This window comes from Centropristis striata, chromosome 7, assembly GCF_030273125.1.
Source record: "Centropristis striata isolate RG_2023a ecotype Rhode Island chromosome 7, C.striata_1.0, whole genome shotgun sequence".
NCBI lineage: Eukaryota > Metazoa > Chordata > Actinopteri > Perciformes > Serranidae > Centropristis > Centropristis striata.
This window is the reverse complement of record NC_081523.1, coordinates 5,019,183-5,046,316: the sequence shown is the minus strand read 5'-3', so window position 1 is coordinate 5,046,316 and position 27,134 is coordinate 5,019,183. Positions and strand designations below refer to the sequence as shown.

Below are 27,134 nucleotides of genomic sequence, written 5' to 3'. Positions count from 1 at the left end.
ATATGATTATTATCATCATTATATTTGACAATATTATTATTATTATTATTATTATTAATAATAATAATAATAATAATTTGGCATGTGTCATTAATTGTAGATTTATATTTATTATTAATTCTGGAATTATTATACAGACTTGTGTTTGAGAATCAATTACCACAATACCTCTGAATTAAACCTCTGGAGGGTTTGAGAGGCGTGTTTAAACCAAAATGATTTCATTTATCATCGCAAAAAACTGTAAAAACAGAAACTATAGTCAGATTATGAGGTTTCTAACGGTCATGCATAATTCATTTTAAGACAAACGAGTCAGGAAATCCAACCAATTCTAAGTTTTATAGTGATATTTCATCAAAATCACCTCATTCTAACAATCTCACTTAAAATTTCACCGAAAAATAAATTATCTGCACTAACCATATTCTGTAAAAAAACATCAGATTCTCAGCTGAGACTAACAATCATGTGGCAAAAATTCAGTGGATTTTTAACCCAACTGCAGGCTGTTTACACAGAGCAGAGGGGAGAGGACACAAGAGTTTAAAAGTAAAAATGTAAATAGTTCAATAGGTATATCATGTGAAGACCATTATTTTCTTTTACAATATTGATAACATTCTTGGGTACTTTGTAAAAAGAAATGAAAAGAAACGTATATGTACAACGTTTTTATTCCATTTTTGTAAAATAAATGATCAGAAAAAATTAAACTTACTTAATCATTTTGATGATTTTCGGCTAATAACTGTGTTAAACTGCACAAAACACATCTTTGAGTCGTCACTGCTGTGCTGTTTCCATTGAGGTGCTGGACTTTTATATTACAGTAAGTGAAATTTGAAAAATTCTGGAAAATACGCCCTTTCAGAGGGTCAACACTTGAAGCTCTGGCTCATGAAAAGATTCAATCAGAGCCACAGATGTGACTGAAAGTCTGCTTGACATTTTATTAAAGTTTGCGAGGACGTTTATTGTTAGCCGTCTTCACAGCTGCAGCACAGTGTGTGAGAGGTGAAAGTTCAGCTGGAGCACAAACACTCCTGGAATCAGAAAATACTCTAATAGTCTAACTGAAGGACACTTCACCTCAGCAGCTTCCCCAAACATGCACACTGCAGAAAAGATGCTTCTAAAACAAGATAAAGCACAAAATCTGAGAGAAATTATCTTGCTGCATGGACAGATAATTTCACTTGACAAGATTTATTAAATTAAGATTGTTAAATCTAGAAATAAGCATGTTGAACACTTAAAATAAGAAATTAACTCTTAAACAAGATAAATTATCTAACACTTCTAAATCTAAAGGTTTTTTTTTTATCTTGGTAAGAAACAAATAATCATCAGGTCACTCTGCTCGGGCCAGTTCATCGCTGTTATCTTATTTTCTGCGAAGAACATCCGGGTAGTTGAGGCAGAGCAATCGAGCACGGAGATGGTGATTGGCCGAAGATGCTCTGTGTATCTGCACTCGATTGCTCTGCCTCAACTACCCAGATGTTTGTCTCAGAAGATTGAAATTGAATTTTGCGAACTGAATTTGAATTATGAGAACTGAATGTTCAGCTCCAGGTAATAAATTAAATTTCAAATTACAAATCAGATTCAGTTTTTCAATGCAATGATTCAAATTAAACAAAGCAAATTCAAATTATGTGATTCAAATTCAGTTTTTTTCATGCAATTATTCAAGTTAAGCAATTCAAATTCAAATATAAATAATTCAAATTCAGTTTCTGGTGGCACATATTTCAGCCCATATACAACATGCTTATTTCTAGATTTAATAATCTTAATTTAAGAAATCTTGAAAACTTTAGATTTAGAAGTGTTAGATAATTTAACTTGTTTTAAGAGTTAATTTCTCATTTTAAGCGTTCAACATGCTTATTTCTAGATTTAACAATCTTAATTTAAGAAATCTTGTCAAGTTATTTATTCTTGAAGCCGATATTTCCTTTTCTCCCTCCATTTACATGATTAAAAAAAATGACACAATGATAACAAATGTTACAGAAGTCTCAATTTAAACAAAAAAATTTTTTTTTAACAAAACAAACAAAACATATTAACAGTTGGATAGTAAACAGTGTGTATGTTGTTCTAGGCCTGGAGGTGGTGGCGCCTCAGATGATCCACATATTTGATGTGTTTTTCTTTTTTCCGGTATCAGCAGCAGGAGTTGTTAAATGCTTGTTTTTTTATGCAGTGACAGAAAAAAGCTGACAGCAGCATAGCAGGCGCTAATATGAGTCAAAGAGTCTTTAATTGGATGAGAAGATCAAAGTGTTGGTTATTAATTCATCTGACTCAGAGCATGGCGACCACAAGGTGGCGCCACTGTCCCACAGCCTGTTTACTGTACATCACTGCTGCTTTTTGTGAATGAAATCAGCATCAATGTTAAAACTATGAATGTATGCAGTATTTTTTCTACAGTGACTAATATATGTGTATTTATTCATCTACATTTTTTCCCCTACCACCCTCTAAATAACTGTTTTTATTATTTTATTATTTGACTAAATATCTACTCTCTCATACTTTCTTTAGCCAAAACAACATAGAATTTTCTTTTACTTTGCCAAATAGGTTTTTTTCCACAGGTTTTTTATTTTTTAAATTTTTTTAAAAAGGTACTCCTGTTGTTATACAGTATTTATGTTCACTTAAATAAACGTTTCAATAAAACTATAAAAATATATCGATATATTTTTAAATGTGATACGTAATTAGACAATATCGCACATATTGATAAAGTTCAGATTTGTGCAAATTTACATAAAAATCACTTACAGGATTAAGAATTCTGAAAATAAATTAATATAATAGTTGATATTTATGATTAGGACTGGTGTTGAATTAAAAAAGAAACTATGAAACGAGAAAATAATATTAATGTAGAATATTTTGGAAAGCACTTGACTGTATAAGTGTTTATAAGTGAAAACAAATTTATTTTTGTTTAAGATATTTTTTCATTTAAATGTGCACTTTATGGAGCTTTGATTAAAAAAAAAAGCCCTCCTGTTATACAGTTGTTAAATTCACTTAAATAAACGGTTTCAATAAAAAATACTTGTGCCATGTCATATTTGAATCTCACTTTACAATAAAAATATCAGGATATATATCGTATATCGATATTCATATGACTTTTGGTCCACATCGCCCAGCCCTAACCTGTTCCACATAAAACTTTAAATAAAAGAATAAATAAGAATAACATATATTACTACTGCTGCTGCACTCAGGCCAAAAGGCAGGAGAGGAAGAGTTAAAGACAAAAATGAAGCCTCACTGGAACAGAACACAGTCTGTTATAGAGCAGTTTCACACACAAACACGCCAATTTATCAGATCAAATCACAGTCTGGATAACTACAATTCTCCATATAGAGGAAGGAAAGGAAATATACCAGAGAAAGGAAGCCGTGAACTAAAGAGCATCCGTTATTCTGCCCTACAAGGTCTAACTGCAGTAACCAGCAAAGGGTCAAACTGAGGAAAACTGCTTTAAAGTTGTTGTTTTTTAACGTATTTTAACTGGCCAGCCAAATGGGTTATATGTAGATAAGTGATACGAGACTTATTTCTACATGTATTGATGATGTAATTTTTATGATCAAAAATCATGACGATTTATTTGACCTTTGACCCCAAAAACTTAGTTACTGTAGTCTGGTTTTGCTGTAAAAGGTTCTAATAGTAATGATAAACAGAGTGCAGTAACTATAATGTTGTCGTCTTCTTTCAGCTTTTAAATTTTGTTTTCAGTGAATAAACATTTCAAAATTGATTTGTTATAAATGTATTTAAAAGTGTTTAACAACTCTATTTAAAGATTTGTGTATTTTAGACTTAATATTATAAAGTAATGTTATATTTTAGTCTTAATATAATTTTATCTCACTTTTTTACTTCATCAATATCTAGATAATAATTTACCTTTCAAATAAACTTATATTTTCTATTATTTTTATGTTTAAATTAGTATATATATCCAAGGCAGACCGTGGTAAGTGCAATTACTGCTTGGTTTTGATTTTGTGGTTTTTATAATTATTATTAATTGTTATTATTATTATTATTATTATTAATTATTCAAGAAAATAAGCTGAAGACTAATTAATATGAAAATAATCTTTTGTTGCAAGCCAATTGTAAACATAGAAAACCCTCACCTTATTATTAAAATATTTTTTGAAGAGAAATATCTCCAGTGTTCATTTTTGTCGAAAAGCTTTTTATCAGATGTTCATGCGTAATGCTTTTTAAAATGTTTTATTTTGTCTATTCAATGTCAAAAAATATAAAAAATGCCCATCAAGGTTGATCAAAATCCAAGGTGATGTTTTGTCCGCAAAAAACCCCCAAAATATTCAGTTTCAAAGGATAAAAAACTGGAAATCTCCCTATTTGAGAAGTGAAAAACAGCATTTTCTGCCATTTTTTGCATGAAAAATCCCTTCAACCATTCACCGATTATGAAAATAGTTGCTGATCGTTGCAGTTTCATTAAGAAAATCATAACGTTTTTGGCAAAAAAGACCTTGTTTACCTTCAGTTTATATTTCAGTAAAGAAAAAAGCATTCTGAGAATCCTCTGAAGTTCTCTGAAGGACACGTCAGAATATGTACAGTAGCTTGTATAACTGTATGTACATTAACTCTGTGTATGTATTCTCCTGAGGGCAGCACGCTGAACTTGAACTACAGACGCCTCTGGCCGTAACGTCTCACCTAACTGGTTAAACTGGCCACTGATGTTCAGATAAAACCAGTCAGAACTATTTAAAGAGTCACGATGGAGCTCAGACAGGTAAAGAAAATGTTTAGATGCCTGATAACAGTGTTACATCACAGCTTGGTTTGTTAACCTGAAGGAATATTAGAGCAGGAATGAATTAAAATCAATAATAAATAATCTTTTGTTAGGGTCTATACTGTCCTACTAAGCCTAACTAACTGCAGTAGCTACATTATTGGTCAAAATTGAGTTATAACTAAAAAATGAACTCCTTGATGTCTGTTTTATCTTGTGACAAAGTTTTAGATTTTAATTTTGCTTTATTTCAGAGAAATAATTATATTTATTATATATTCCAAACTGTTTATTTTTGGAGACGTTTTAAATGAGACATGTATAATAAAGTGATTTTGACAGAAATATCACAATTTTAAGCTTTGTTTTGGTTGCTTTTTCTGACGGAAACTTTCGTAACCAATGATCAGTTCAAAGACCGTCGGAAAGTTCAAACTCTGACGATAATGCGTGTTTCTCTCTACGATAAACTGCAATTTTTTGTAAAAAAAACATACCTTTCCAAGGGTTTAACTGATCGAACTGTGATATCTATTCAAATTTAAATTTTATATCGGGGGTGCACCGATCGATCGGCGATCGGCTGATTCTTTACGTCAAACCGATCTTATTTAGTGATCTTCTCTACCTCCGCAAAGGTCTGAAAGTGCGTCTGCACGTACGTGTTCTTCTGCATGACTATGTTATATGTATGTTGTACTATAACGAAACCAAAAACACAGGACACTTAATTTACGGTTGCAGTTCTTTTGCTAGTTTGTCCTGTAAATTGTTGCTATTTATTTTAAGTTCAATATTTTATTAACTACCTCAGACATTGTGATTTCATTTCTTTTTTAAAGAAAAATACTGCTGTGTTATTGTTTTTTAATAAAATAAGATTCAAACATTGAAGGTGTATGCTGTGAGTTATAAAAAAAACGGTATCGGCAGGTCAGGCTTTTTAAAAATCGGTGATCGGCCAGAAAATTGCATCAGTGCACTCCTAATAAACTAACATTCAGGCACCATGCTCTCTCTGTATCATCCCAAAACCTTTTTAAAGTTCACTCATTTTAATGCCACACATCACACCATTGTCTCTGTGATTGCACTCACCCCGTTTTTCTGTTTCAGCAGCACTCTGAGGACCTTTTCAGTGAAGAAGAAGAGGTAAAAGCCTCCGAACACCACAGCAGATTTGGACACATAGAAATCCTTCATGGGGTCAAAACCAAAGGCCTAACATGCAGGAAAGAAGAAGAAGGCGTTAGCTGCTGATGAATATTTATTGTAGCTGCTATTACAACATCACTTCATGTGCATGTTTTTTAAACTTTCTAGTGTAATTAAGCCGTTTCGGAGCAGTTAGTGGCTGGTTTGTTTTGAACTCTAAGTGGATCTTAGGCTGCATCGTCAGCTGTCTGAAGATAAAGAGGGAAGTTTCATTTTTGGCAACGAGTGAGAAAAACATTTTACAATAGCTGTCAGGGTCGTCTGATGAACAATAACAACAACTGGAGCTGACGTTCATTTAAGACGCAGCAGATAGATTTCCTCTCATCTGAGCGACGGCTTGAATTATGAACGTAGCCGTCTCCGCTCCAGTCGACACCAACCTCTCATAAATCAAACCACTTCGGCTCTGAGGTGTTCAAATGTTGTTGTTTTTTGTTACTTACTATTCATCGGAGGTGAACTGACGCAATGAATTACACAACAGCTGTAAGCTCGGCCGTGACGGGCGTACAATCTGTCTAGATCAGGGGTCTCAAACTCAAATTACCTGGAGGCCGCTGGAGGCAGTATCAAAATACCAAAAAAAAAAAAAATTACTAAGAAAAAGTCACAAAATTACAAAAAAAAAGACACAAAATTACAAAAAAATACACAGAATTACCAAAAAAGCCACAAAATTATTCAAAAAAAGACACAGAATGACCAAAAAAGACACAAAGTGACAGAAAAAAACTAAATTACTTAAAAAAGAAACAAAATGACCAAAAAAAGACACAAAATTATTATTTTTAAAAAGACACAAAATTATTTTAAAGACACAAAATTACCAAAAAGACACAAAATTATTTAAAAAAAGACACAGAATTATTAAAAAAAGACACACAATTATTTTAAAAAAGACACAGAATTATATATATATAAAAAAAGACACAAAATCACCAAAAAAAGTAATTAAAGGGACCTTCCACACACAACACGATAAAGTGCCATTCATATAAAACTCACATTTAACTTTCATATCAAGGTGGGGGCCACAAAATATCGTCACGAGGGCCGTGAGTTTGAGACCCCTTTTCTAGACAGTATTTAAAAAACTAAATAAACAACTGCTCATATTGGTGCATGCCAGCAGCTTGCAATAACGTCACTATTTCGTAGCATTATTTTTTAACTCCTCCAGACTTACAAATAACCATGTTTTGATCCACATCTGCTGCCGTTTCTCTGTTAGTTTATTTTTCTACTTCTCCTTTTTATGTCCTGCTACTTTAGGGACTCAAAAGAAGCCAGATTTTCTCATTTTTTTCCTGCACAAATCATAGACATTTGTGCCATTGTTGGGGATGAATGAGTGACCTTGCTAACTGGAGATGGATGACGTAGTTACGACAGCTGTTGAAAACAGCATTTTTCCTTCTGTAAACAGCAGGTCTCGGCACACACACATTTTTTTCAAAATAATTGTTATACATTTCAGATTCCTCATGAATTTGCTTCATACTTCTTTAACAATTCTTCTGAGATGGGAGGGGAGTAGTTTTTCTGTTTTAAACCGGTCTGAAATGTAACCCTGATCTACAGTGACCATAATAACTCATTTTCCAAAATTTAAACTTCTGTTTTTTTAATTATGGTGAAGATTTTGCTGGTTGATGGGGGTATGATGCATGCAAACAGTTTGTTTGCAATGACGCCACTATCATTTATTATTTTTGTTAACTCTGCTCCTTCAGACTTACAAATAACCGTTTTTGATCCACATCTGCTGCTGTTTCTCTGCTATTTTACATTTCTACTTCTCCTTTTTATGTCCTCCTACTTAAGGGACTCAAAGGAAGCCAGTTTTTTCCAATTTTATCAGGACAAATCACAGGCATTTGTGCCATTGTTGGGGAAGATTTTGCTGGTTGCTGATGGGAGTAAGATGCATGCCAGCAGCTTGCAATGATGTCACTATTTTGCATCATTATTTTTTAACTCCTCCAGTTATACAAATAACCATGTTTTGATCCACATCTGCTGCTGCTTATCTGCTATTTTATATTTCTACTTCTCCTTTTTATGGACTTCTATTTTAGTGACTCAAAAGAAGCCAGATTTTCCCATTTTTTCCTGCACAAATCATAGACATTTGTGCCATTGTTGGGGATAAATGAGTGACCTTGCTAACTGGAGATGGATGACGTAGTTACCACAGCTGTTGAAAACACCATTTTACCTTTTTTACATCCAACAGGGCTGAATAGCTCGTCTACGTGACACATGCATCCCGAGATAAACTCCAAAGTAAACATTCTCCGTCTTGTTTTCAACAGCTGCTGTAACTACGAAAACCACATACGCATTTGGCTGAAAGTGGCCAGTTAACAGCGTCACTCGTTAGTCAGAAACACTGTGTTTTCATCGCTGCGTCAGTCAGAACCTGCCTCCATCTGGAGAGCACACAGATGCATGACGTCACATGCAAATAACCTATTTAGAGCCTATGATTTGAAAGCCTAATATCACACACAACAATAACTCCTCCTACTCATCCTCTGTTTATTGCAGTGTGAAGGAGCTGCTGCTAAGTGAGTCACACGGCAGCAGCGACACTACCTCTGGGATGAGCTGAAACAAGGCGTTGGAGTACAGCGTGCCAATGGCCAGGGCTATGAAGTAGAGCAGCAGTCGCTTGTAAAAGGTTTTCTTCATGAAGGGCACCACGCTCGCCCCGACCAGCGAGCACAGAGAGATCAGTGTCACACACAGGATCCCATAACCCCAAACTGATTCAGCAAGAGAGGAGGCAGAGGGAAATAAAGACAGAGGTAGTTAGTTAAGAGCTGATTAATCACCAAGATAAGGTTTAAAAAAAAAAAAATACAGAACACCAACCAGTTAACTCCCTGAAAAGAAAGGAAGGATTGAATGAAATCAACCTGAGGAAAAATGGATTAAAAAGACACCGAACAGCAGGATAATTGTCCATTAAAACAGCACCACCTTTAATTTGCATTTGGAGGAAAGAAATTGTTTTTTTCTTTGAAGCAGTCCTTGAATCCCATGCATTTCTTTGGATAGAGAGGGGAAGTGATTAAGGTAAAATGACAGTTTACTTGTGCGCACTCACACACGCGCACACACACACACACACACACACACACACACACACTTTGTCCTAGTCCACTCAGGTGTATCTGCACCACTATCCTAGCCTCAGGGAACACATTACCAATCACTGCAGACACAAAAGGGGGCAAATGAACTTTAAATAGCCCTCCAGAAGCAGAAGGAGCGATGCTAACAAGGGGTCACATTTCAATTTGAAGGATGCTTTAACCCATTTAAGGCGGGAAAGCTTAACCGCATTTCTACCATTAAAACCGGGGGTGCTCTTGTGTTATTCTACCATAAACCCTTTATCGGGCGAAGAACTATATTTGGTAACATCAGTGGATATCAAAATGGGGTCCCTATGTCTCTCTGTTTGGTCGTAGAACCACATGGATTTGTACGAGGAGAACTTGACTATGACAGCATATTAAGGCCAAGTATGAATGAAAATAAAAATACAAACCGGGGTGGGGGGGAGTTGCAAATTTACTAGATTAAAGTGGCAAATCTACAAGAAAAAAATGTGCAGATTTAAGAGATTTAAAGTGGTGAATCTGCTCGAAAAAAGTCGCAGATTTACGAGACAAAATTGGGGAAAAAACTTTTTTCTCGCAGATTCACCACTTTAAATCTCCTAAATCTGCAAATTTTTTCTCGTTGATTTGACACCTTAATCTCGTAAACTTCTTTTCTCAAAATATTACCCCCCTCCCCAGGTCTGTATGTTGTTGTTTTTTTTACACATTCTGGCAGTATGTAATATCCTCCAATATTCTCTAGGGTTGAAATTTGCAAGTATTTCAATGAGTGTCCTATTAAGGGTTAAAGCCGGGAAAGCGGATACGTCGTTTTGTAGTATTTGTAGTTTTTTCCACCTATTTTCAGTCTCTTGGCCAATGAAATGCATCAGAATACATGTGGGAGTGTCCCAATGCAACATGGGACTTTTCCAGAACTTAAATTATTTCATTTCTATCTGCTACAGAGGCTGAAAAATCTATTATTTAGTAGGAAGAGTTGACACTTCTGTTGAATTTCCAGAAAACTTCAGGTTTTAAGGGGTTATTTTAAAATCGCCCAGAGGTTTTACAGGCATTTTTTCCAGGCATTTTAAGCCTAAATGGGTTAAGGGTGCTGTGCCCCATTTCTCCAAGATTGTTTTACACAAACTGAAACGTGTGAATCTCAAAGCCAAAACAAAAAAAAAATGAGTGAGAGTGAGTGAAACACTTATCACTTCTGTTTAGCTGTTTTTCATGCTGCAGTCGCAGGAGAAAAAGCTGAACTATTCTCTAATACGAAAGAAAAAAAAAAAGTCTTAGCTGCCCTAGATCTCATTGCCAGAAAAAGGTGCAGACACAGATACAAACACACAGTGCACACAAACAGAGAGGCACCGCCAGATGATCGCTGATGCGGTGAGCAGAAAGCAGAAAGCCTTCCACAGTGTTTATTAGATACCCGAGAAAACCACAGAGAGAGCACAAAGACAGGAAGGAGAGGAAGGAAATGGAACTGATATGACCACAGGACAGAAGAAAGAGCGCTTGGCCAAAGGTGCACTAGTTTTATAAACAGCAGTGTGAACTGAAGAAGCTTTTTTTCAGTTTCTCTAAATGAAAAAAACAAACAGTCTGTGGGTTTATGAATAAAAGATTTAGGTAGAAATGTGGATGGATGGAAGGCAAACCTCTGGCAGGAGCTGCAGGATGGCAGTGGAGTACAGCGTGCCAATGGCAAGAGCGATGAAAAAGGTGAGCGCGTGTTTCATATAGCGCGTCTTCATCAGGGGCATGATGAAGACTCCGGTGAGGGAGAAGAGATTGATGACTGTCACGCTCAGGAAGGAAAAGCCCCACACTGGGAGGTTTGAGTGACAGCAAGGTTGGGTGGAAGAGGAAGGTGCAACGTTAAAAACAAACTTCCAGCCATGATGCGTGAACGCTGCTTGTGCAACATTCTTCTCTCAGTACAATCATGTTGTGAAATGAATACAATTCTGTTACTTACAGTCATGGAAAAAAAGTATAAGACCACCCTTGTTTTCTTCAATTTCTTGTTCATTTTAATGCCTGGTACAACTAAAGGTACATTTGTTTGGACAAATATAATAATAACAACAAAAATAGCACATAAGAGTTTCATTTAAGAGCTGATATCTAGACATTTAACATGGTTTTCTATATAACCAAAATAACTATCAAGAAAACCATGTTAAATGTCTAGATATCAGCTCTTAAATTAAACTCTTATCAGCTATTTTTGTTGTTATCATTATATTTGTCCAAACAAATGTACCTTTAGTTGTACCAGGCATTAAAATGAACAAGAAATTGAAGAAAACAATGATCTAATAATTTTTTCCATGGCTGTATAATCATTAAAAAAACCCTGACTCACTAAATCAGCTGTATTGAATGGGACATTGGGCTCATTTTCAGGTTCATAGTTATATTTTGGGTTTCTACTAGAACATGTTTACATGCACTAATGTTCCAGATACCCAAATATATGTGCAAAAGCACTGAAAATTAGTTATTTATATGTCCCCTTTCAAAATGCAAGCAAATAAAGTAGCATTTTCTTGCATTTGAATGCAACAAATCTGCATGTAATTGTGGAAGTTAGCAGGTGACATTATACAATATGTACTTTCATATAAAATCAGTTCTTCTTATCTAAAGGTGGTGAAGACATTTTAAAGTGCTTTAAATCAGCAGCTCCCTAGATAGGGGTTTGGTGCCCTGCCAAAGGATCAAAAGATAAATCTGTGTGGGTACAAAGTGATTAACTAGATAAGAAAGGAAAGCCATCTCTGCTACAAAACTAATGTCTATTTCTCTGACATTATACTGGATAGTTGCAAGTTGTTGCAAGAGACATTGCTTTGCATTGAAGTGTCACAAGCAAAAACAAAACACATGTGGAAAGAAAAAAAAAGGGTAGTGCACATTACTTAAAGGTTCTTGTGACATTTTTGTCTGCGGCTGCAGCACCTGTTAAGTTTAATCGGAAAGAAACGTTAAGTCAAGAGAGATTCATGACCCATCCGATGCTGTGAGATAAGAAGAGAGAAGTTCTTCATGCTGGGAAAGGAAAGAAAATGATTATGAGGGTTGATGGTAAAGGCAGAGGCGCACTTCTTGAAAAGATAAAGATACAAGTCAGGTCTCTTGGAAAGAAGGCATTTAACAATGTGAAAAAAGCCACAAAAATATAGACAAATTATATTAAATTGAGATCTAATTATTACTGAGTGTATAATGTTAAAAAAGTATATCTTTTAGACAAATTGAACAATTTTCACCATTAAAACTGGTATCAAAAATTGCCCAGATTCTCTAATTTGACCTGTGCACCAATGACCAAAAACTGTTTTGTCTATATACAACTAAGGATATTTTCAATCGATTCATCAATCAAAAAATTCTGAAAAGCAATTTTCAAGATTGTCAACTCCGCTTAAATTATGAGTAAAGTACAGACATGAAGCTGTGTGTCCATATTCAATGTGTGCAAATGAAGGAACCTTGCAGCAGCATGTAAAGAGAGAAAATAATGGGGCCCAGGACTGAACCTTGGGGTACACCACACTTATTATCTTATCTTTCTGAAAGGAACCCCCCACAAGGAAGCAAAGCTGTCTTAATAGCAGTGTTCCCTTTAGGAGGAAGAGTGGCCGCTGGGAAAGTCTCAGGCCACGCCCTCTCAAATGTCCGCTCACCCCAGAGGGATTTACGAGACTCCGGAGGTGACGTATGGTTTTCGATCGTTGCATAATCGCTTACCGACAGGTTCGACCGTGATCTGTGATCACATACGCAGCGGATTAAACATGGGAGACGCAACTGTGGCTCCCGTCGTTAACTGTGCACAACGTCAGCAGCTGATCATAAACAAACCAGCATGGCTAATTATGCACACTGTCTCCGCTGATCATAAACATCGTGATCATGAGTGTCTGGTGCTTGTTGTAAACAAACATAGATCACTAAGTGAACACCTCCTGCAGCAGCAGCACATACACACTGTACTGCTACAGAGCTAACTGTTAGCCTGTTAGCACTGTGCCACTGTGCACATCATTCCATGATGCTGTACTGCACTATAAAAGGGCAGAAAATTACTCATTTGCTTTTGAACGCCCTAAGGCGAAAAGCTGGCACAGATCTTTCCAGCAATATAGCGGGGATTTTCGGGACCACACTATGAAAGGGGCTTATGTTTATTATCGCTTGTGACCACTCGCTACTTTGCCGGCTTTTACAAATGGTGCGTGTTGTTGTGGCGTCGAGTACTACGTCACATCCTGCTTAGCGTTCTATCCAATCAGCAACCAGGCTTTTTTCAGGGGAGAAAAAAGACCCTGCTCTTCGACAGGGACAAAAAAAGTCCTGTCAAAAGACCGATCAGGACGGCTCATATTCAAATTAGGGGCGTTTCGGCGAGTGAGACCCGCCTCATTCCGGGTATTGGACTGTAATGGAAACAGCCCTAATGTCTGTAGGTTATTTTTTTTTATAATGCCATCTTTAGACAGCTGGCAGGCACAAACAGATACAAGAAGATAGTAAATCTGCATCACTGACTTTCAAACGGGTCAAAAGGTGCAGTTTAGGGCGGGACGGGTTTAACTTCAACGTGACTAGCGATGTGTTGTGATAGTAACTCTGATCTGATCTGATGATGTGAAAAAAAACATTGCATAAGTGTCACACTTAGACACTTAGATAATGAGAAAAGATCAGGATCCTCAAGAAGTCAGTGCGATCTTAGGCAGAGATGGATTTCCACAGCATCCGCCTCCCTGCTGCTGGCTGTTCTACACAGCCTCGGCAAAGAAAAACAGCTCTCCAGCCAAAATAAGCTGTCTACAAGGGCGAGTGTGAGGCGAGCTGAGGGCATATGAGTGGATGATAAGAGAAAACAAATTTGTCAGTGGAGGAAGGGAGAGATAGAGCCGGAGCTCTGGGTCATTAAACCATTTCTCCTCTACCTGCCAAAAGGATGAGATAAACCCAGTTAAAAATAAGTGAAATTTGTGAGGCTGAAAGATAACAATGTGATTAGTTAAATAGGAATATAAAGCCCTTAATGCATGATGGAAACTGTTTTTTTCTTTTAGCGTAACTTACAGAAACACTTCGGACATTCCTGAAGTGTTTCTGCTTTCAGACTTCAGTTCTGTTGCAGCCTTGAGGGCAGAACATCACACAAGTCTGTCATTAGTCAGCTTCTTATACCAGCCACATACTGGATGCCAACTTAGCTTCCAGTAAACAAATTTGGTGGAGAAGCCAAACTTGCTCCCAGGGCTCCCAAGGACAGTTCTAGTGGTACAGTCAGCAGTCTGTATGGGGTTACAGTGAGTCAGCAGCCAGAGGAAATGAGAGAAGTTTTCCTGTCCGACTGTCTCCACCTGGATGAGATCTCTGAGACGAACACGATGTGCTCAAAGACGCACGATTGTGGGGTCTAAAATGATCAGTTGGTATTTCAAGCCAAACGGAGAAAATGCAATCTGAGCCTTGGCTAAATGAGCGTGCTTATTTTGGCTTTCATCTCCTTGGGGGACATCGTGATACCACTGTTTCCAGGCAACTAAAGGCACATTTGGAGCTCAGATCTGGTGAAGAAATGTTTTCTCAAGGTCTCATTGCATTAGGGCTGAAAATACAGTTGTAAAAAACATTTTTTTTTTTTAAATGAGTGAGCAAAGGGAAAAACTTGTAATTAAGTTAGTCATTGAGAGAAATGATGATGTAAACACACAAGAAGACGCAGAAGAGTTTAAATATAGGCACACTGGACAGAAAAACAAGCTGTAAAAAGAAATACAGAGAACAGCAAAGTCAAATGAAATGCCAAGTACACAACACTCAATATTCATCTCATGAAAAATACCTTATAAGTCAAGAGACAAGGCTTCCAACACTCTATGTGTATGTATTTGTCAACAAATCCAATGAAAAGACTAAAACCAACAACGTATCTCTCCGTCTCTCCAACCTCTCAGTTCTAAGCTCGTCAGTTCCTTCTGAAAAAACAGGTTATGATTATATTCTTTCATTAACCTTTCATTAACCCTCTGACACAAGCAGGAAAATGCCAATATTACTGTGTTTAAGAGGCTGTAGTGAGCTCAGTTTTAATGCCACAGTGACGATACTGCTTTCATAAGGAGCTTAATAACGCTCTAAATATTGGAAAGATGTTGACGAGAGACAAACTGGCATTTTCAGAGGGGTCAACCTCAAGATATCTGATAACTGAAAATGGGAACTGGTTCTCACAAGTCTCTGTCCTTTAAAGACACGGCCATGTTTATGCTTAACCTGTGCCGTTTGGGTGACAAAAACAAGCAGGTTTTTTTTAAGAGGCAGTGCTAATGTGTGTTTTTCATCTATTCTAAGGATGGGTTATTTAAATATTTTTTGCATATCGAGGCCCCTAAACAGTCTGTGAGTTGCATAAATTGGGCATCACTGGGAAGCTGCTACTCTTGTGGATTCAATGAGCTCAATTGTCTTTATGTGTGATGATGTTGGTCCCCATAGTTACCATCTCATTGTAGTGAGAGCATTGTTTAAACTTGACCTCACTGTATTAAATTACCTGCTGTGACCTCTAGTTTAATCACAGCCTCATGAAACTTTACAGCCACAAACTAGAAACCTAGAGCATTCAGAGGATGGATGGCTCTCCTACATATATTGACAATAAGAGGGTTTCTCAATTCAAGGTTCAAACACTTTTTGAGTGGTCAAATTCAAGCACTTTTCAAGGACTTTCAAAGGCAAATTTTCAAGCTTTTCCAGGATCTTACAACGGTTGTAAGTTGCATGTTTTAGATGAGTACTTACATGCTAAAAGGGGTAATTTCACTCAACCATACCAACAGCAATGGTTTTACACTTTTAGCAAACAAAGTACAGTTTGCTAATCTCAATATTCAATTTAGTATTTTCTTTTCATTGAACATGTAATTATCTATGGTCAGACTGCAAGAGAAGTACAGTAAGAATGTCAAGCATTTTCAAGCACTTTATCCAAAACCACTTTTCAAAACTTGAAAATACAACATTAAAATTTAAGCATTTTTTAAGGATTTCAAGGACCCGTAAGAACCCTGTCATGTGCTTGCCATCTAGTCAACAATAAATGCTTTCTTTCTTGCACAAATCCTAACTGAGTGTGGGAATGGCTATCATACAGTCCCATCAACATGTCTTAAGCCCTTATACACTTTCAATAGGTGACTAACCAACTACAAGCTGCAGTTCAAATTAACCTCGAGGTCCCCAGCTGTCAGAAGCACATCAGCATCTACTGCTGACCTCCTAAAGATCTCCTGTCCAGCCCAAATAAAGGACAAATATGGATCTTTGTAGGTGTCTAAGGGTTAAAAAAGAATCCTTCAGTATCAGCAAACAACACAAATTAACAGCAGGAATCACGTTTTATTTTCAGCTGCAGATTTGTTGCAGTAATGAGTCTTAATGACAGCAGGACAGTGTACGTGAGATAGAGTCAAAATAAACTAGTGGCCAAATTTGTACTGACAAAACATGTGACCCAGTGCAACAGTGTGACTCATTAATGTGCTTTTAATAGTTTCTGGCCTGTTTTTGAATATGTTACATCAGGCTTTGGCTACGAATACAACACTTTGGAACAACACAGGATGATTGCTGGCTTTGGTCTTTTCATTAGATTTGTTGATGTTTAGAGAAATTCTGAATATCACCATACTGATACTTATATAAACACAATGTATTGCATAATGTTCATAGCAGGAAATTAGAAAAATAGCCCACATACTACAGGTGCATCTCAATTAATTAGAATATCATAGAAAAGTTTATTTATGTCAGTAATTCAATTCAAAAAGTGGAAATAACACATTATAAACAGTCATGGAAAAAATTATTAGACCATTGTTTTCTTCAATTTCTTGTTCATTTTAATGCCTGGTACAACTAAAGGTACATTTGTTTGGACAAATATAATGATAACAACCAAAATAGCTGATAACAGTTTAATTTAAGAGCTGATATCTAGACATTTTACATGGTTTTCTTGATAATAACCAAAATCATTTTCAAGAAAACCATGGAAAAGGTCTAGATATCAGCTTAAATTAAACTCTTATGAGCTATTTTTGTTGTTATCATTATATTTGTACCTTTGTGCATTAAAATGAACAAGAAATCAAGAAGAAAATAAGGGTGGTCTAATAAGTTTTCCATGACTATAGATCCATTAAACACATAATTAAACATTTCATGTCTAAATGTATTTAATTTCTTCTAATTATAATGATTATGGCTTACATTTAATGAAGACAGAAAATTCAGTGTCTCAAAAAATTTGAACAAAAAAAAAAGTATGTTTAATATGTTGTTTAAATGTTGGCCTCTGAAAATTATGTCATCTATGACTCAATACTTGGTTGGGGCTGTTTGACTTGAACTACTGGAAATGGACTTTTCCATCATAGTCTAAAGTATAGAGATGCACCTGTAAACATTACATTACATGTCATTTAGCAGATGCTTTTGTCCAAAGCGACTTATAATAAGTGCATAAACTAATGATTAGTAACATGTTAGTGCTTACCTTCAGCGTCTGTGGGCCGAGAGGGAGGTTCAACGCTCGACTCTTCCTCTTTGTGCGCCCTGCAGCTGCCAGCATCCAGCTGCTGCAGCATGGTGGGGCACAGCTCCTGTAAGCCCCGCCCATCCAGCTTGGACTGCTCGCTGACGCTGTAAATGGCCAGCGTGTCTGCAGGCAAGCACTGGAAATGAAAACATTCCTGTCAGTTTAGCCATTTCCTAAGCAAAAAAAAAACACCAAAGACTGTCTGGTTCCTCTTTCTTACATGTGGGAATTCGCCGTTTATCTCCATTTTATATATTCAAAGTGAAATATTTTTATTTGTTTATCATTTGATCAAAAAAAGAAGAAGTCAAAAGTCACTTTATTGTCAGTTCTGCTACACGTGTACACATACAGAGAACTGAAATTACTTTTCTCTCAGAATCCTAGTTTAAAACAAATATACACATACACAAGCTATATACAGAATAAAAATAAAATAAGCTAAAAAAAATATGCAGACTAAACATATAAAAGGCAAAATATACAGGCTTGATTGGATAAATCAAGATCACCTTGGGCTTTAGTAAAAAGATAAGGCTTTTTTTTATTTATTTTCTGACGTTTATTCAGCAATTTTTAAAGAAATAAATCATCAGATAATTCGATCATGATGAGAAGTGTCAGTTACGACATTGAACCAACTCCCAATAGAAGTATATAATGTGCTAACTTTATGCTTTAGTTGCCTACAATGATTAAAATCCAGACCAATACATCAGCTCCATAAAATTAACTTCACCATGGAAGGTTGTGTTTTCGGTTCAATTTGTTTCTTTTTTTGTGTGTCATCAGGATTACAGAGAAACTACTGGCCTGATTTTCATAAAACTTGGTGGAATGGCTTTTCATAATTTACGGAGGAATCTGTTAAATTGCGGAGCAGATCCAAATCACGGGGTTGACTGGACACACAAATCATTTTTCACCTATGTTAACACTCATGCACAGTTTAATCGAGCTATGCTTAAAATTCGACTTCGGCATCTTTTAAGCATCTATCTATAAAAGCAAGAAGCATCTGTGTGTGTGTGTGTGTGTGTGTGTGTGTGTGTGTGTGTCTACTTCATATCTCTCTGTCCGTTAGTCAGACTGACCTCAGATCTCGTATGTGGCTTGTGCATGGCATGAAGGTGTGCATCCTCGATTTTTGAATTAATTTTTCAAAATATCATTATTTACATAGGACAAGTTGCGGCATTGCACTGTTTCCGATCGGAAACCCCGCCCCATTGTGTGATAGGCCTACACCTGGTCAGTAACACAATTCACTCTGGATTTCCACCCTGACTCATCTCATCTGAAGTCTATTTAGCCTACCTATCTTTAGGAGTTTTAAAGTGCGCTACAAGGTTCGATTTTCCAATAATATTCTAATAGTTTCCAGAGAATATCAATGTTCAATGTGTATGTGCTGGATGGTGTGGTACCTTATGAAAAGTAAGTGTTTTATGGAGTTGCAGACGTTGCTGCATTTAATGTGCAAATTCTGTTATTCGCGTGTTATTAGCATGCTAAGCGGAGATTTAGCTTTATTCACTTCTTATGTTGCATTACTATGTAATTCAGGGATGACGCTCATGTTGCTTAGCGTAATGCCCATAATCACTTGATATGAGATACTTACATGCAATATAGTAAATCAGCTAATTGGGTTCATGTTAATGTTCTTTTAGTGCAGCATACTGCAAAACCTCATTTGGCCATAATTGAAAAATCTACTTAATCTCCCACTATACGAATACACACTTCCTATGGGCACTGCACTAGTGTTGCATAACGTGAGTTCAATCCAATCCAATCCACTTTATTTATATAGCACAATTTTAGCAAACACAAGGTTTCCAAAGTGCTGCACAAACAATAAATACATAACACAATACAAAGAGATGTAGTAAACAATAGATCAGTAAGATGCAATAAATTAAAAATGGGATAAAAATAAATAAAATAAAATATAAAATGTACTGCCCGCACAAAATAAAATATGCATGAATACAATAAAAACAAAAAATCATAAAATCAACATAAAATCAACATAAAATCAACACTCTACGTGGTGTTAAAAGCCAACGAGAAGAGGTGGGTTTTAAGAAGAGATTTAAAATGAGACAGTGAGGAGGCCTGTCTGATGTGCAGCGGCAATTCATTCCACAGTTTTGGAGCTGCGATGGCAAAAGCTCGTTCCCCTCTGAGCTTCAGCCGAGCTCTTGGCACTCTCAGGAGAAGCTGGTCAGCTGACCTGAGAGAGCGGGTAGGAGAGTAGGGGTGCAGCAGCTCAGAGAGGTAAGGAGGAGCAAGACCATTTAAAGCTTTAAAAGCAAATAAAATAATTTTAAAATGAATCCTAAAATGAACGGGCAGCCAGTGCAGTGAAGCTAAAACAGGTGAAATGTGCTCATACTTTCTTGTGCCAGTTAAAAGACGTGCAGCAGCATTTTGGACCAGTTGAAGGCGGGCAATGGAGGACCCACTAACCCCCATATAAAGTGCGTTACAGTAATCCAGCCGAGTGGTCACGAAGGCATGGATTACTGTCTCAAAGTGCCGTGCTTGCAGGAGTGGTTTTATTTTTGCCAGCTGCCGTAGCTGGAAAAAACTGGACTTCACCACAGCTTTGATCTGGCTGTCAAATTTAAGATTAGCGTCCACTTTAACCCCCAGGTTACTCACAATTGGCTTATGATGTTGTGCCAAAGAACCAAGATCAACCAGGGGGGGTTTTGCAGAAGAGCCACCAAAGACCATGACTTCGGTCTTTTTTTCATTAAAACTCAGGAAGTTTGAGGACATCCAGGCTTTGATGTCATGTAGGCACCTTAGGAGTGAGTCAATACAGTACGAGTCATCTTTTTTGAGGGGGACATAGATTTGACTGTCATCTGCATAACAATGAAAAGAAATTCCATGTTTTCTGAGGATGGACCCAAGTGGCAGTAGATACAGGGAAAAAAGAAGCGGGCCAAGCACAGAGCCCTGCGGGACCCCACATGAGAGAGGAGCAGTGGAGGACACAGAGTCACCAAGGCTGACACAGAAAGTCCGATGTGACAGGTAGGACCTGAACCATTCCAGTGCTGTGCCACTGATGCCCACCCACTGCTCCAAACGAGCCAACAGGATTTCATGGTCCACTGTATCAAAAGCAGCAGACAAATCTAAAAGCACCAGGACAACACAATGACCAGAGTCAGTAGCTAAAAAGATGTCATTAAAAACTCTTAAAAGCGCTGATTCTGTGCTGTGCAATGTTTTAAAACCGGATTGGAAGATCTCAAGAATATTTTTTGCATTTAAAAAGTCCATGAGCTGAGCATAAACTATCTTCTCTAGAATTTTAGAAATGAAAGGCAGTTTAGAGATGGGTCTGAAATTTGTCAAGACAGTAGGATCCAGCCCAGGTTTTTTTAACAGAGGCTGCACCGCAGCATGTTTAAAATTTAAAGGGACTACTCCAGAGGACAGACTGCTATTAATTACTGTGAGACAGGATGGGCCAACAGTGGGAAAAACCTCCTTAAACAATCGGGGCGGGACAGTGTCACCCGGCGAACCCGAGGGCTTCAAATGACACACAATCTCCTGCACAAAAGGCAAGGTCACAGGCTCAAAGGTGTCAAAAACAGCAGAGCAGGGTACAAACACTGAAGGATCAGAAGCAGGAGGTGAAATAATGTTGTCTGTCTGAGCTGCGTTTAGGAGACATGAAGTAATATCAACATCTCTCTGAGGTATCAAACCCGGAAAGTCACACTGGAAAGTCAAAAGAAACTGTATCCACTGTTAATAGTTCACTCCTGTATAGGGACACTGCAGCCAGTTAGAGTTTCATCTTCTGGGGACCAAGGTTATTATAGTTAACGAAAACTAACAAAATAACGAAAACTAAAATTGAAAAAACATTTTCGTTAACTGAAATAAAAATAAAAACAAGAGTTTTTTTAAAAAACGATAACTAATTGTAACTGTATTGTGCGGTTACAAAACTAACTAAAACTAACTAAAATTATAGTGAAAATGTCCTTCGTTTTCGTCTTTGTCAACTTTTTTCATACATAATTCAGTGTTTCTATTTCAACATGCAGGAACACATGGTAAATATGTTTACTGAGACTGGGATGTCTACACTTCAACCAAAATACAAAACACCTAGAACTGTAAGAGTTAATAACCTTATTGGGGCTGAGATGATAAACCAAAGGAAATGAAGGCACATACCCATTACAAAAAAACTAACACTAAAACTAATACAAACTAAACTAAAACTAAGCATTTTCAAAAAATAAAAACTAAACTAAAACTTGCAAACTCACTCTAAAAACTAAATAAAACTAACTGAATTAGAAAACAAAAATTCACAACGAAATTAAAACTAAAACTAATGAAAAATCCAAAACTATTATAACCTTGCTGGGTACAGAAAGTGAAACTGTATCAAACGCAAATGGGGCTTTTTTTTTTTTTTTTACAGAAGGAGGAAATGTGTTGCAACAGATAATTTCCTTGTGGCAGCCGTGGATATTGGAATGCAACATGTTCAATGACTGGTGAAAGGTGTTTGACAACATGCAGGTGACACTCCTTGTTTTGTACTTTCACTTCAAACCGGTAAAGATAGCAACACACAATAATGCGTGGTGTCCATCTCTACGTCTGAACTACACACAACCCTCCCCTCTTGTTACATTTCATTTCTCAGAGGATTTTATAACTTTGCCACCTTTTACTCGGGGTAAATCTATTCAAAAGCAGATCAGCAAGTGAGTCAATCACCCTCGACACTAAGCATGGGAAATATGCTAAATATTTCAGCTATCTGGCACCGGTGGCTCCTGCTTCTTCCAGGCAGGCTCCTAAAGCTGGATTTAGCCGTCTGTTTTAGAGTTTGGGGAGCGCTGAGGCTTCACACAAGGTACCGACATGACCAAGTTGCACCTTTTAAAAAATGTCATGCACATCACTGCCCTACAAAGTCTCACTGCAGTAACTACGCAAAGGGTAAAACTGAAAAAAAATGCTTTATCGTTTTTTTTTTTACTTTTTTTAACTGGCCAGCTAAATGAGTTATAGTTTTAGTGACATCATGCAATCAAACTGGCATTGAAAGGGTTAAAATCCTCAAAGGTAAGTGATATGACACTTATTTCTACATGTATTGATGATGTCATTTTTATGCTCAAAAATCATGACGATTTATTTGATCTTTGACCCCAAAAACGTAGTAACTGCACTCTGGTTTTGCTGTAAAAGGTTCTAATAGTGATGCAAAAACAGAGAGCAGTAACTATAATGTTGCCGTTTTCTTTCAGCTTTTATATTTAGTTTTCAGTAAATAAACATTTTCAAATTGATTTTGTTATCAGTGTATTTAAAAGTGTTTAACAACTCTATTGAAAGATTTCTGTATTTTAGACTTATTATAAAGTAATGTTATATTTTAGTCGTAATATAATTGTATCTCACTTTTTTACTTTCACTATCTAGATAATCATTTCCCCATTAAATAAACTTATAATTTGTATTATTCTTGTCTTCCCTATTCAACACAATGAAGAAATACAAGGCTGCACTCTATCAGACAAGCAGTGTAACCCCAGGCACATTTCTCCTTTACTTAGCCTCAAGTATTTGATTTTACATGTTTACGTGTTCATTCAGGTAGAAAAAAACATGTGCAAGCATTGCCTCGGCCAGGGACAATGTGACACGTGTTATAAAGTCATATTTCTTTGATTTTGTGGTCCATTTGTGTTCAAATTCTACGCTAATTTCTTCTGGGCAGGGCGCCCGCACCACAGAATTTACAAGATGACTGTCAAAATAAGATGCCTTAAATAAAATATAAAAGAACCTTTATTCTCCTGTAAAATAATTCTTAAAATATGCAATGATTAAGATCAGTGTATATGATCGAATAGTTGCATTAGAATGTGTGAGAGGCACCAAATTTGGGCTTTTATGGAAAAAAATTCTAGCCAGCTATTTCTCCACACTGGCTGGCTGCTCCATGTCCAAGTGGAAAGCATGTTGACAGCAACTAAAAATGAAACAGTAGGATAACAAATATTCTATATTCCGGTATCTCCTGACAGTGAAAAACGTTCTGTGAGGTGTTTGCTCTCATTTAGCTCTCAAAGAGCACAAGATTGATGCATTTTACTTTACAAGGAGATGTTTTTTTACCTGCTTGACTGTTTCAACTGAGACTCCAATCTTCCTCAGAAGCGTCATTACTAGTCCTTCACCCTTTGATGCACAACATGGTCTAAAGTGACCCGACTGAGTTTTTAATTTTCTATATCTTCGCAATAAATTAATTTCATCATTCAGTATTCCAGGTTTTCCTCAATCAATTTGTTTTTCATCATCATACATCCTAATTTTTTGTTTTTCATTTCTTACTTTTTGAATAAAAACCCTTTTTGTATCACTACGCTTCTAATGCACAACATGGGTCAAAAATTTCATTATGGGGGTATTGTGTGTATCATTTTAAGGAAAAATGAATTTAATCAATTTTGGAATCAGGCTGAAACATAAAAAAATGTGGAAAAAGTGAAGCTCTGTTAATACCTTCAAGATACACTGTATGTGTGACAAAATGATACATAAACACGTTAAATATATGAGTGTGGAAAGTAACTATTTGAAACAAATTACTATTATTATAGTATTAAGTAATTTAATTTTAATACAAATTTGGATAAATGAGTCATTTTTGACCCATGTTATACTTTAGAAGTGTTGTCCATATGTTGTGCATCAAAGGGTTAAATTAAATTCAATATGGAAGTGGACTTAAAATCATTGGTGCCCTCAAAAAATTGACAACACAAAAGGCCAAGTGGCCTGCTTCTGGGCATACTTGTCCTCTTTATTTAGTTAATGTATGTGAAGTACATTTAGTTGAGCTACTTGAGGGTTCTTTAGTGTTTAATCTTGTTGTTTTATCAAAACGAATAAATGTTTTCCCTATTTTTTATGAACCATTACACTCCTACTCTTGTCACTACAACACATAAGTTGAATTACCACATTTTTGTTTTGCATCAGTGGCGGCACACGGTGTATGAACATCAATACGTCTACTGTAATCCTTTCACTGACCCTCTACTGTCACTATGGTTCATAGAGGAGTGGCACTAAACATATAAAGGGGGTGAGGAGAGATCCGCTTTCTTATGACAGCAATGAGCTTCAGTTTGCAGCTAGAATAAAACCTGCTTGTTTGTTTGTGTTCGTCTTTTCCTTATGCAGTTTCATGGCTGATCCAAAAACATCTTGGCTGGTGTTTTTTTTTTTTTTTGCCAGCCACAGAAATGAATGTTGGATCTAATCACATGAAAAAAAGGACAAGTAATCTTATAAATAAATAAAAAAGTTTTGGTAACACTTTACTTGAAGGTATCGTCATAACTGTGACATGACACCATCATAAACGTGTCATAAACATTATGTCAATGTCATAAACGTTTATGACTGCTGTCATTAAGTGTCATTGGGTTTTTGTCATGACAAGTTGACATTCCTTGGGTTGTCTTGATTATGACAACTTGACTTTAATCAAAGTGACATTACCACAAAATGTCTTTGTCATGGCAACTTGACATAAACAAAATATGTTTCTATATTTGTGTTTATGGCAAATTGGCATAATGATTATTATAATTAGATGTGCAAGGTTACAGACCAATTCTAGCACTTGGTCATAGATGTTTGACAGAATACCGACAAGATACCCAAAACTGCTAGAATTGGTCTGTAACCTTGCACATCTAATTATAATAATCATTATGCCAACTTGCCATAAACACAAATATAGAAACATATTTTGTTGATGTCAAGTTGCCATGACAAAGACATTTTGTGGTTATGTCACTTTGATTAAAGTCAAGTTGTCATAATCAAGACAACCCAAGGAATGTCAACTTGTCATGACAAAAACCCAATGACACTTAATGACAGCAGTCATAAACGTTTATGACATTGACATAATGTTTATGACACATTTATGATGGTGTCATGTCACAGTTATGACAGTATCATGTCACTATTATGACGATACCTTCAAGTAAAGTGTTACCAAAGTTTTTGTGTCTGGCTTTCAGCTCCTGCCTCATTTTTCTGGTTCTCGTTTCTTTGGTTTGGTTTGGTTTTTTATTGCTTTATCCTTTGTTCACACATCCTGTAACACCTGCTGACGGAGAACCAGGACTTGCTTTATTTAAATCATCATAACTGACAGTTGAAAAAACATAACTGGTACTGTATGTACTCCATTGTTTGTTAAGGCCTGAGGGAATAGTTGTCACACTGGCAACACCCTCTCCAGTATGAATACGTTTCCCATCATCCTCCTCTGTCACAGTCGTTACCAAGCCGATGAAAGAAGGTAAACACACTTTGGGTAAATCGACGTCAAACACCTCAACAGAGACGTATAGATCTAGTTTAAGTTAACTCAACATTTTCCTTTTTATAATTAGAATGTTATGCTTTTAACCTGTAGCACTTTGAGATTTCCTGTAATGTAAAGTGCATTACAAATAAAATGTATTATTATTATTATTATTATTATTATTATTAACATGCCACTCAACTCTCAACACAAGCTGTCATCTTCTCTAGACTTGACTACTGTAACGCCAGTAACAGTAGTCAAATTTCTTCTTTTTAAATTCTAATTTTCTGAGACACTGAGTTCTGTGTTTTCATTATCTCTAAGCCAGAATCATCAAAATTACAAGAAAAACAGGCTTGAAATATTTCACTCTATGTGTAATGAATCTATATAATGTACGAGTTTCACTTTCTGAAATGATTGACAAAAAATATTGAACTTTTTCATGATATTCTAATTTTTTGAGATGTACCTGTATGAAAAAGGTTACACCAAAATGTCAAGTCTTCATGTGCACAGATTAAATCTGTACCAAGGTTATAATAGTTTTGGATTTTTCATTAGTTTTAATTTCGTTGTGATTTTTTTGTTTTCAAATTCAGTTAGTTTTAATTAGTTTTTAGAGTGAGTTTGCTAGTTTTAATTCGTTTTTATTTTTGGGAAAATGCTTACTTTTAGTTTAGTTTTTATTAGTTTTAGTTTTTTTGTAATGGGGTATTTGTTGGGTGCCAGAATAAAAAAGTCACAATAAATGTTCCTTTATTTCCTTTGTCTGATCCATCTCAGCCCCAATAAGTTTATTAAGTCATAAAACCAGATAGATGAAATAGATTTCATATCAACCAAAAAGGTTTACGTATGAAAAAAGTTGACAAAGACGAAAACGAAGGACATTTTCACTATAATTTTAGTTAGTTTTGTAACCGCACA

General features: G+C 36.2%; 1 protein-coding gene across 2 annotated transcripts in view; it reads right to left on the bottom strand.

Moving 5' to 3' along the window:
• The window catches only part of slc39a14 (solute carrier family 39 member 14), a 60,995-nt gene that overhangs the window by 9,469 nt on the left and 24,392 nt on the right, over positions 1 to 27,134 (bottom strand). Inside the window, exons 4-6 of one of the 2 annotated variants that reach the window (XM_059336987.1) lie at positions 17,765 to 17,942; positions 10,836 to 11,005; positions 5,930 to 6,052 (exon numbers count right to left, since the gene is read on the bottom strand). In XM_059336987.1, the coding sequence (XP_059192970.1) occupies positions 5,930 to 6,052; positions 10,836 to 11,005; positions 17,765 to 17,942 (471 nt within the window). Of the gene's footprint in view, positions 1 to 5,929; positions 6,053 to 8,647; positions 8,818 to 10,835; positions 11,006 to 17,764; positions 17,943 to 27,134 lie in introns of both variants that reach the window. The other variant, XM_059336986.1, reaches the window with a different exon arrangement.